Source organism: Fukomys damarensis, unplaced genomic scaffold (assembly GCF_012274545.1).
Source record: "Fukomys damarensis isolate Sample0158 unplaced genomic scaffold, DMR_v1.0_HiC HiC_scaffold_39, whole genome shotgun sequence".
Lineage (NCBI taxonomy): Eukaryota > Metazoa > Chordata > Mammalia > Rodentia > Bathyergidae > Fukomys > Fukomys damarensis.
Genome location: NW_022900951.1, coordinates 43,954,583 through 43,967,136, shown reverse-complemented (window position 1 = coordinate 43,967,136; position 12,554 = coordinate 43,954,583). Strand labels below are relative to the sequence as shown.

General features: G+C 40.3%; 1 protein-coding gene across 1 annotated transcript in view; it reads left to right on the top strand.

The window, feature by feature from the left end:
* The window catches only part of Dgkk (diacylglycerol kinase kappa), a 134,282-nt gene that overhangs the window by 118,529 nt on the left and 3,199 nt on the right, over nt 1-12,554 (top strand). Inside the window, exons 18-26 of the mRNA XM_010606296.1 lie at nt 593-700; nt 2,907-3,003; nt 3,274-3,381; nt 4,513-4,626; nt 4,925-5,059; nt 6,172-6,332; nt 6,919-7,060; nt 8,084-8,170; nt 11,980-12,090. Of these exons, the coding sequence (XP_010604598.1) occupies nt 593-700; nt 2,907-3,003; nt 3,274-3,381; nt 4,513-4,626; nt 4,925-5,059; nt 6,172-6,332; nt 6,919-7,060; nt 8,084-8,170; nt 11,980-12,090 (1,063 nt within the window). The remainder of the gene's footprint in view (nt 1-592; nt 701-2,906; nt 3,004-3,273; nt 3,382-4,512; nt 4,627-4,924; nt 5,060-6,171; nt 6,333-6,918; nt 7,061-8,083; nt 8,171-11,979; nt 12,091-12,554) is intronic.

The window sequence follows — 12,554 nt, the reverse complement described above, 5'->3', positions numbered from 1 at the left end:
ATATATATATATATATATATATATATATAGTGTGTATCTCTAATATATATGCACTCTTATCTGTATGTATATGTGTGTGTATATATACATGTATCTCTAATATATGTATATATATGCACACTTATCTGTATTTCCCTCCATATGTGTGGTCACTCGGTCTTTTAATGTAAAAGCACTACAAAAGAATTAGACATCACTGAGAGAAGTACTGTAGACTTTCCTCTCAGGATAATTTGTATCTGGTGTACTCAAAAATTTGTTATGGGAATAAGCTGATCATTCTATAGATTGTATGTGGGAAAAATATATACGACTCATATGTGAGGTCTTCAAAGATAATGAATGTCATGAATGTTGCTTCTTTATTATGAGTCTCAGTTCCACTGAAGCGTCCCAACTGGCTGGATGTCTTCTCTGACAGCAAACATAGTAGCTGTCAAGGCAATAGGGCATCTACATGCCCATCTCAAGCACTCAATGTGGAGGAGACCTTCCCTCCGTGGTTTTCCGTTATGCAGTAAAGTCTGCAGCCCAGTGACAGCAGCATTTCTTTCCTCCATCAGCATTTGCTCTCTTCTTTGGCTAATTTCAGGCACTTCAAGGAAAAGTGTGTCATGAACAACTACTTTGGAATTGGATTGGATGCTAAAATTTCTCTGGAGTTTAATACCAGAAGAGAAGAAAACCCCAAACAATACAAGTAAGGAAAAGAATCTCCCCTCCCTACGTGTAAATATATGATCACAATACACATACATATTCCTATATTTCCTGTATCTCAGACAAGGAATAAAAAGAAAAATTTCCTTTGGAAGCAAAATGCACTGGTTCCAAGACTAGCCTAGGTGGAAAACTTGCCCCAAATATTGGGCTACTCTGTGACAACTACACTGCCATCCTGAAATTGAAACTCCTCCCAGTCTAGACCTGTGGATTTCTGGAAAAACATAGCTTCCTGTGTTACCATTCTTAAAAATAGACTAAAAGACCAGCTATAAAACCAAATCAGCAGAGTTTTAGTAAGCAGAGGTTGCTAGAATTCCAATATGTAAAAAAAAAATCTTCCTGTTCATTAAATCTCCAGATACCCCATGTTATTAGAGTATCATTCTCCATAAAACATGAGTCATTTGAAATATGTAAGTGTTCTATTCAAAATTAGCTGTAAACGAGTATGTGCTAAGCAAATTGAATACCAATTTTGTAAAGCTGTTCACATGAATAATAAATACTATTGATAAGGAAAAAAAGAAAGTAGACTACTTTGACTCAATTCAGCAAATTGCCTATCTCTGTTCTGTCTGCAAGAGCTTAACGAGGTCCTAGTAATGATTCCAAGTCTGGTTTTGCTCATCATGGCTATAAAGTATTAAAGACTATCCTATTCGTTCTTGGTGTTTCTCACCCATTTCCTTTGGACCCATTGATTTTACCCCACCTAGTATTGCCCCACTTGCTACCTTCTGGTACTTTTTTGCTACAGACATTCCCCGAGGCAGCCTCATAGGTTTTGTAAATTAAAACTGTAAGTAAAAAGAATCACATCGCTCCCACCTGTTCGATGCCATTACCATTAAAATCTCTTTCTTGTAATAAGCCTGATATGAGGAAAAAGAACTTTATTAAATAAGATTTGACAAATAGGTTCTCCCAAAATGCTTACATTTTCTGGTGGTATCCTTTGAAGTACAAAATTTTGAAATTTAATAAGGCCCAAATGATGAATTTTCTTTATGTATCATGATTTTGATGCCATATAAAATAAATATTTGCCTAATTTGATGTCTTCAAATTTTTCTAAAATTTGCATTGTTTTTAGTTTTTGTATTTAAGTCTCTGACCCTCTGTGAGTTAATTTTATGTGTGGCATGAGCTAATGGTCTAAATTAATCTTTTTGCATGAAGATATATAATTATCACAGCACCATATTTTGTTAACACTTTTATTGAAAATCAATTGACCATAAATGTAAGAGTTTATTTCTGGACTCTTATGTTCCATTGATCTATTTATCCATCCTATGCAAGTAACACATTATCTTGATAACTGTAGCTTTATAGTAATTTTTGAAAATTTTGGGAGATGAAAGTCTTCCAATTTTTTCTTTTTTTTTTCAGAATTGTTTTGGTTGTTTTAGGCATTTTGCACTTTAACATAATTAAATCTCTGTTTTGATAGATGACAAAACTAAAGTGCCCTGAAAGCTTATGGTTTTTAACAGAGCCCCCAACATTTTGTGCTAGCCTTCTTCTATTTCAATTCACTTTCTACGATGGCTCACTTCTTCCACCCACTGAGTCTCCTGTTGTCCTTGGCTGTCTCATATTTTCTCCAGCGACTCCTCTTCTGAATCTCTTTATTAAACTGATTTCTTTTCTATAATACTGAATTAAGCACTTAATATAAGGTTACGACATTTGAAGAAAACCTGCCTTAAGTCAGAAAATTCACATCATCAAAAAATTTCAGTCTAGGGCCAGACAGTTCAAATAAAATTGATTCTAAGCAGCTGAAATGTTGTGCTCCTAGAATGACACTGCCAGGATAGCTGGTGTGCATCTGCTAGTTGTGCTTACAGCTTTTTATGAGCATATTTTTAAATGTAGATTGTTCCATGTTAGGACCAATATTAGTAGCAAGCAGAAGTAAAAATTTTACCAATAATAGGACACTGAGGCTTCAAAGGGGCCCATGAGCCCATTTCTGCAATTATTGGCATCAGGATACTAGTTACACTCGCCCAGCAACCCCTCTTGTGTCGTTACTATCTAACATGACTCCTCTCCATACGAAAGCATTTAAGGCACTGGAGAAGTAAGAAGTCTCCCTCCCTGTCTTTTTCCGTCTATTTATGTTTATATTATTCACCTTCTAACTTTGACTCTCTACCCTTATCTTTTTGTAGTAGCCGCTTTAAGAATAAGATATGGTATGGCCTTCTGGGAAGCAAGGAACTTTTGCAGCGCTCTTACAGGAAACTGGAAGAACGAGTCCACCTGGAGGTGAGTGGAAAAGGAAGCGGTCCTTCCTGAGCATGGAGATAAGAAATATCATGGTCTTGTAAGTCAACTTTCCCCGATAGCCCTGGTTCTTTCACATTTTAACTTTGTGACCCCCCCACTCACAGCTAGTGGGAAGAAGGCATTAAGAGGAGTTTCCACTTTATAGATAAGAAAATGATAGTATGAGGAGAACATAGAGCCCCCCACCTCTGTAAATATTCCTTCACATTGGTATCTGAAAAGCCAGGCAACAAGACCCTTTTCTTTCAGTGTGATGGAGAAGCCATCCCCTTACCAAACCTGCAAGGCATTGTTGTGCTCAACATTAACAGCTATGCTGGAGGTGTCAACTTCTGGGGTAGCAACACAGCAGCCACAGTGAGTATGGAACAAGGAACAGGTTGGAGAAAAGTATGAACCCATTAAGGTCTCTCAGAAAAAGAGCTGGGCTGCCTTGATCTGGGAAGTGAACAATGGTAGAAGAGGAGATGGGCTTGGAACCTTTATTAGCAGCAACTGAAGGATCAGGGCTTTTTTTCCTTTTTATTGAGTTTATCGGTACATTCTAGGTATACAGCACAGTTACATTCATTACTGGGATCTTGCACCTTTACATGACAGGTCTTGGTTCTCATTTTTCAACTTGTCCCTGCCCTCCCTTCACCCCTCCTCCCCTCCCCATTTACAAATACTTCATTTCCATCTTTTCATTTTCTCATATTTTTTTTCTTTTCCCTTATTACCTTTCCCCAACCCTTCCCACTTTCCCTATACCTTTAGCCCTTTTCTTCCTATTTCACATTGTTAATTATCCCATTAGGATCTTATGTACTATTATAGTTTTTCACACCAGAGAAACTATTCGGTATTTACACATGTCTGACTTATTTATTTCACTTAGGCGTATATCCTCAATATGTATCCATTTTCCTATGAATGACTCTAATTTCTCATTCTTTATGGGTGATTAGTATTCCACTTTATAGAAAATCCACATCTTCTTTAGCCATTTTCCAGCTGATGAGCAAATGAGCTGTTTCCAAGTTTTAGCTATTACAAACTGTGCTGCTACAAACATAGGTGCACATATGTCAATGTGATATGATTCTTTTAATTCATTTGGAAAGATACCCAGCAGAGCTATGGCTGGGTCAAATGGAATCTCTAGTCCCAGCTCTTTGAGGTATCTCCATATTGATTTCCTAGGGCTTTTTTTTTTTAAGTCAATTGCTATCCCAGAAGGCCATGAGGCCAGTAAGACTGGTTTATGGGGATCTATGATGTTGAATTGAACAGGGAATAAACTGGCTATGAGCTGTGATATGAAAAGGGACTAAAACTTGTGATCTCTGTGACCTTTTCCCCTCATGTGTTCCCCGTTTAATAACGCAGCTTTCCTACTCATGAACTAGAAAATTGTTACCAGGAATCTTCAAAGCGTACTTGTTTGTGGTAGACACAGTATGATTTCATGACAGTGGGAAATATGACATAGTTCTTCTGCCTTAGGAATATGAGGCTCCTGCGATAGACGATGGAAAACTGGAAGTAGTAGCAATCTTTGGCGCCACACAGATGGCTATGTCCCGTATCATCAATTTACAACATCATCGCATTGCCCAGGTAGGCAAGAGTTGAATGGGTGCCGATAAGAGGCTGAGTTCTGTGGCTGCAAACAAGGATATGGGGTAGCTCCAGGAATTAACTGGGTTTCAAAGTCCCAGAATTGAGAAAGCAGCTTATTTGGTGGGCAGCAAGGTGCTGGCTGATCTCTTGTAAGAAATACATGTTTCTTCCTGGGACGATTGTTTCACATCTTTGTCAGAACTGCTCCACCACACATTCCATTCATAGCTATGAAATTATTAGATTGATCTATAGTGGTTATTTCATTTCTCTCCCCTATTCTTTTCTCTGACAGTGCCGTGAATTGATGATAACTATTGATGGTGAAGAAGGTATCCCTGTTCAGGTGGATGGGGAGGCCTGGATTCAGAGGCCAGGTCTTATCAAGATTAGATACAAAAATGCTGCCCAGATGCTGATGAGAGATCGGGTAAGAGGAGAAAGGTCCATCTCGGGCTCCTACACTACCTCATTCATAGCTATCACAGGAGTACTGAGTATTTCCAGTCAACTATAATTTTTCAAAAGGAATCCTGCACGCTCTTTACATCATCAGAGTCACCTAGGATGCTGCTTAGAAATGTACCAGACCTACTGATCAGAATGAGTAGGGGTTGTTCCCAGGAGCCTGCATTTGTAAACATGTTCCTCAAGACATTGAAATATGTAGACATTTGCAAACCACTGTCCAAGAGAGCAAGACAAAGTGTTGCCTCCCATGGTTTTGGACAGTTTTCTCCACTCTCCACTGCACAGAGAGATAAACACCTCTCAGCTGGTAAAAGAAAAGTATTCTTTCAACAACATAGTGTTCGTTGAATATTGCCTTTATATTCCTTTAAGGTTCCTTAAAATGCTGTGCTCACAAATATCACCCAATTTAGCTAAATTTTCTAAAGCTGCAAAGGAGCCATTATTGACCAGCTGTTCCGGGCTTGGAGACTGTCTTCTACTGTGACCTGTGAACAGTCCGTAGAAACAGCAATAGGGAGGGAAGGATATGTCCAATTTATAAAATGCTTAATTTATGCTGGGTACTTTACATGTATTGCCTCACATAGGTCCTTCCAACAATGCTGAGAACAATAAACATATTTATAATTTGACAGGTTTAATAACTTACTAACAGTCGCATAATTAGTAAATTATGAAGCATAATTTTCAATTAAATTAGATATCTATAAATTCTATCACAACATATTACCTAGATCAGGCCAAGAAGGGAACATGAAAAGTGCTCTATTTTTTACTGATCATGATGCTCTCATACAGGAGCTCCTGGATAGCAGAATATCTCTCCAGTTAAAGATTTCTACAACCCAGCATATTAACAACAAAAACTAAAAGTGTCTAGTAAAGAAGAAACATTGACTAGAATGATTGATAGATGTATAGATGGTTGTGTGGAAGAATAGAGAGAGGAACTCATTCCTCTGTTCCTGCTATACCTACTCCTTCCCACAAATGTCAGACTCAAAAACAGATCTATCAGGTATCGTGGCTACAGCATTCATTAGGATCTGCCACCGTGTTCATCTCTAGGACTTTGAGAACTCATTGAAAATGTGGGAGAGCAAACACACTGAAATTCAAGCTGTACCTCAACCCCAGCTGGATTTCCAGGAATCTCAAGAGAGCCTCTCTGATGAGGAGTGTTCCCAGATGCAGCACTTAGCTCGACTTGCAGAAAGCCTCATTAGCAAGTAAGTGGACTGACCTAGGTAAAGGGGTGGGAAACAGAAGAAGAGACAGGGAGAAGCAGCCAATTTATGTCTACTGACTACTGAAGAATCTGACCTCAGAAAGACATCTCACCTAGAGCTCTAAAGATTGATTAGGGGCTCTGACAACCATGCATGAAATATTCCTTACACTCGGCAATAAGACAGCATGGACATTTCCCATGAAGCTCAGAGATATGTTTTGATCTCTTGATGCTGTTTCAGTTTCAATGGAACTGAGAATGTTTATCCTTGCCCTTAAATATCAAAAGGGCCTAGGAATTTCTGGAGTCATCTACCTCAATCTATTGTAGCTTTTCACTCTAGTCAAGTTCCCAGTAACTCAATTCAGATGAAACAAGGATGGACAAAGATGAATATGTAGAGAAGAGCAGAAACATTTTCTGGCATCAGGGGTGCCCAGAGAAGAGCAAAAATGACAAGAGGGAATAAACATCTCAAATCTGGTACCCAGGTCTTTCATTTCTATATTCACCCCAGCTCACCAATACACCAGGCCAGAAGTTCAGAGCTCCCAGCTCATCTATCTGTCCTTGTTTTATTACAGACTTAATGACCTCAGCAAGATCCACCAGCACATGTCTGTCCTCATGGATTCTGTGAATGCTAGTGTGAACATCCTGAACAATATATTTTACGGCCAAGACAGTGACCATGGGGCAGGTGCAGCTTCTTGTATTCCCACTGAGGTAAGGAAGAAGGAGTAAAGGCCAGGAGCAAAAATAGATATGAAAGGGAAGGAAGGGGGAGAATAGGTTGGATGAAGAAATTTCAAAAGGTCTATGGCAAGAAATTGATAGAGTGGATGGAAAGGCCTGCATTTCCTGACTATGTAGGACCAAAGTGGCTACTAGACAAATCCCACAGCAGATTTCATCAGCTTGATAACCAGCCCTCTTTCCTGATAGCTATCCAGCACACCAGATTCAGGAAAGAAATGGCAATGGATGGAGAGAAACTTGGCTTTGAACTCTCCTCATCACAGGTGGCTCCTTTTATAATGTGCCATTGGAATAAGAGTTCTAAAGTTCTCTGGTTTCCCTTTTGAGGGAAAGGTCCATATCAGATACTTACTGTTAAATGTACCATGACTTTCTCCACCGGCAGAAGATTCAAGCAATACTTTCTTACAAAGTAACTTTAGAGCACTTACCTAGCATATATGAAGCTTTGGGATTCCATCCCCAACACCACAAGCAAACAAACAAACAAACAAACCTTCAGTGCTAGGCAAAAGTACAATAGGCAGGAGCTGCTAAAATGTGAGTGAACTATTTTAGACTAGATAGTTGGAGGAGGCCTAGGAACCAAGGCATGAAGTTTTGAGAAGAGAGATAGTTGGGCCACACTCTACTTGCCATGGAAAAAGTGGTCTTAGCCTAGAAACAACAACTGGTCTCAAATTTACCCTCTGGTTTTCCTATTTTCTTATACCCACTGTATCAAGTGAATGAGGCCAAAAGCCTAGTTTTTCTGTGCTACTCTGTAGTACCCATCCATATAGCTATACCAGTTGATAGTGGCATCTGTTCTGGTTGATTGGTGCCTACGCTGTGATAGATTTGTTATATTGTGAATATTAATTTTGCACCTACAGCTATGTTCTGCTAGCCTGCTCTTACTTCCAATGGAGAAGCCAGCTGCATGTTTACTAACCAACTCCTCTGTCTTTGTCCTTTCCCTTCCTTTCTTTTCTTTTCTTCTCCTCTCAGACTCTAAGCAGAAATGATGCAGTAGATATTACATTTAGTCTTAAAGGGCTCTACGATGACACCAAAGCTTTCCTGGATGAAAACTTGGTGAGTGCAGGGGATTGGAGCATGGGAGGGCAAAACATACCATCTGAAGATGGCCAATCTGTGCTTGGTTCCAGGGCATTGGAGACATGGGATCATTTTGAGCAGGTCCTTGCATGACAGTCCCTGCTGTGTCACCCAGGGTTGTCATTGATTATATTATTTCATGGGTTATGCTGATCCACAGGTTATGTTAATTCCTTGAAAGAAAATCTCTCCTCTTCTTTTTCAAATGTCTTCTGGGTCCCAACCAGGCCAATAATCATAGGTAGGACCTACTCATCATACCTGCAGTAGAAAACAGTGCGCTAGACTGAGATGATTTATATCTTTCAATTTTCTACATACTTCTTTCTCCATTGAGAAAAGCAATATTAACTAGTAGGAAATTTTAGGTGACTTTTGATACAAATTCCAAATCTGTTACTTACTAGTTGAGTCAGTTCACTATGGCTGCCATAACAAATTACCAGGAACTAAGTGACTTAAAACAAAAGAAACGTATCATCTTACAATTCTGAAATCTAGAAGTCCAAAATTAAGAAGTTAGCAGTGATACAGTCCCTCTGAAACCTGTAAGAGATCCCTTCTTGCTTCTTCTTAGCTTCTGGTGGTTTGCTGGCAATCTTTGGTGTTCCTTGGCTTGCAGATGCATCACTCACATCTATGCCTCTGTCTTCACATAGCATTCTCCCTGTGGATCTCTGTCTTCATATGGTCATCTTCAGGACATCAATCATATTGGGTTGGGGGTCAACCTTATCCAGTGTGATCTCAGTTTAACAATCAATTACTTCTACAGTGACTTGAATTTCAAATAAGGTTACATTCCAAGGCATTGGGAATTAGAACTTGAACATGGCTTTGAGGATGGGGGACAATTCAACCCATAACGCTATGTGAAATAACTTATGGGTCTTAGTTTCCATCTACAAAATATAAATTGTGATCTCAATCTCTCTGGTTGTTATTAAGAATTTGGCAAAGTATTGCATCGTAAGTGTCTGGTACATGGCAGTGGTTTGACAGATGGTAGTTATTAGTGCTAGGGAAAATGGACTGAGGCTGTTTTTTAGGCGACAAGACTGGTTGCATGTTTCTCAGAATGTAAAGCCCATGGGTATCCTTGATGAGTGTGCTCCAATGAGGCAACTGATCATGATTACCCCACTTTGAGGTTGGCTGCTAAATCTCTGAGGCAGGTGCTGTGCTTGTCTCTCATCTGATTAAGATTTCTTTGAAGAAGCGATTCTGAGATGAAACCACAAGAAGTATCCACTTCCCCTTTTCATTTGCATGTCTAATTGGCATACTGCACAGGAGGCAGAGTAGCTAAGGCAATCAGGCCAGGCTGTCCTGGTATCTGAGCCTCAAGCTAGTGTCTCTCAGCTTTATATAACAGCAGCGGGAGTGTTTTCTATATATAAGCAGTACTCAATGTCCTTGCCAGGTTGGACAGAAGGAAATACGAGAGTTCTCACTGCTACTTAGGCTTTCTTCAAGCTCATGTCCTGAAAATTGGTCCATTCCAGCCAACAACCTAATTTAAGCATACTTTACTATGGGGTAGAAGCCTCCAGAAGTCTCCCATTCCACAGGGTCTAGTGAAGACACACACACACACACACACACACACACACAGAGAGAGAGAGAGAGAGAGAGAGAGAGAGAGAGAGAGAGAGAGAGAGAGAGATACACATATCCAAATGAGGCTAAAAGGCAGGCAGCAGTAAGAATGACCACCTATCTCCAAAACTGCTATCCTACAGGTAGGAGAGGCATTTTGCCAATATTTCAAGGGCTGTTATTCCTCCCCTTGAAGAAAGAGGGCAGTAAGGAGCTCAGTGTTGGCCCTAGCCAGCTCCGTGTTTCTGTAACAAGACCCTGAGAGAACCAACTCATGAAGAGAAAAGATTTGTTTGTTTGTTTGTTTGTTTGTTAGAGTTGTCAGTCCATGATTTGTTGTTTATGTTACTTTGGCCTGTGGTGAGGCAGCACATCACAGTGGGGAGAACATGGTGGGGCAAAGCTGCTCCCCTCATGGCCAGGAATAAAAAGGAACAGAAGACAGGCTGGGACCCTGCTACCTCTTGAAGGGTATGCCTCAATGACCAAAAGACCTCCCACTAAGTCCCATCTCTGAAAGGTTCCACCAACTCACAATAGTGCCAAGCTAAAAACTAAGCCTTTAACATATGGGCCTTTAGGGGGACATATCTATAGTGGGGATTTAGATTTTCTTCCCATGAAGTTTATTGGTACAGTTTAGGCATACAGTACAGTTACATTCATCATCGGGAACTTGTACCCTTACATGATGTATCTTGGTTCTTATTTTTCCTCATTCCCCTGCCCTCCATTCACCCCTCCACCCCTCCCTCTACTTACAGACTTTGTTTCCATCTTTTCCTTTTCTCATATTTTTGTTGTTTCCCTTGTAGATGTCTGATGAATTGAACCCCACAAATAATTCTTACTTCCTTTATTGGGCATACATTTACCTTATGTGTCTGAATCACCCTGTATTGTTCTGTTATTAGTTGTAAAGCAAAAGAACGTATTTGTCAGCCCTAACTTGTTTTTCCTTCATATCATATCCTAACTGGACATAACCTCCCATTCCATCCCCTGATCATTCACTTGCCACCTAACTGTGACAATTGATAAACTTCTACCTAGGCTGGACCAGCAAGGGACGCAGACTCAGCAAGAAGCCACAGACATGCCAGAGAGAGAGTAGAGTGCATGGTCGGGAGGAAAGATGGGGCCAGGCTAGGTGGGCTGTAAGCCTGTCAGGGCTGAGTATATCAATGTGCCTCTGTGTCCCCAACTTATTGGCTTGTCATACATGAATGATCTCCTCTGTATTGCTGGTCTAGAATTTGGTTCTTTGAATTTGCGATGTTCACAAGAGAATCTAGTCTCCCATGCACTGTACAGATTGCATCTGGATACTAAGGTTTACTAGAGAGCACTTAAGTTTGCTTTCATGAACCTGTGGGACAAGCCATTTAGAATTCATTATCTAATTACTAAAAGCAAATAGCCAGGGGCTACAGCACAGCCTGGGGAAGCAGACCCTCTACCAGGAAAGGAAAATTTGAGCCAGTCTCTCTGTAACCCTCTCTTTGCTTCACAAAGTAGCTTTTAAATTACAGTAAGTGTGCAATAAAAATTCCTCCCAGCATCTGGCCACGCTACATGTGGCCACCGCACATGTCCTTTTCTGGGATAATGTTGTATAAAAGGTAGGTTATTGAGTTAAACAGATCTGGCTTCTGTTTAACCATGCAATCTTGAGCACTAAATTTCTGAGTCTGCTTTCTCATGTATGAAATGAGAACAGTACCTTGTAAAGTATTATAAGGTTATTGGGAATGGAGAATTAAATTATGTATTAATAGTGCCTGGCATATACTATGTGCTCAAAACCTAGTAGCTGTTCTTTAGTGGGACCCTGGGATGGCTCCAGAAACCTTGTCCCAGACCCTAAACTGTAGGGAGAAAACTCCGTGTTAAATGACAGTAGACAAAATGCCTTTGTTTACCAAACAGTGAGTATGCCCAGCCCCAAAGTGTGCCCACCACCTGTCAGTTTCCTGGCTTTCCCTGTTAAGAAAGAAGAGAGCTGTCTGTAGCTAGATCTTGCTTTCAAGAAACCAAAGAACTGATGATAGGCCAAAGGCAATACAAGTTGTCACTCTGTGGTTTCTTGGTCACTAAAAGAAACTGGGACAAGGGGAGAGGGCAAGAGCCTATGAATGCAGGGTTCTTGGTATATGGACACTCACTGTTTTTCCTGTCTGTACCAGTTGAGAAATGCTGAGGATGAAGCCACACTACAAACTGTTCTGGATGCTCTGAACGAGGAGTTTGAAAAGCTATCAGAGATCAACTGGATGAATTCAATCATATTTCCAGAGGTACATAACTTGGAGAGCGAAATAAAGGGAAGAGAGAATTTTTCCTTGATATCTTACCTTCCAGCCTGGCTCACAATGAGGTGACTGAGGGAGTCCAGGGGCAGCTTTCAACTTTAACTTTAATGGAGCTTCCTCTTCCTCATCTCATCACAAGTGAACAGAACAAGGCAGAGAACGAAAAAAAGGAGATGACCATGGAAACATAAATAGAATGAAGAGCCACTTAGTAGCAAGAGATGATCAAGAAATAATACGAAAGATCGGAGTTTCTCTATGTTGTTTCCCTAGCCTCAGCCTGCCCACTCCCTGCACATCACTGTTGTCAGGACTGAACTTCCTTCAGTACATACCAGCATGACCGTACAAGTGCTTACAGCCAAAATCTGTTCTAAACATTTGGATCCCAGACTATACTGGTAGATAAATCCTCTAAGTATCATCTCTTCCCACTGGTTCCTTTATCT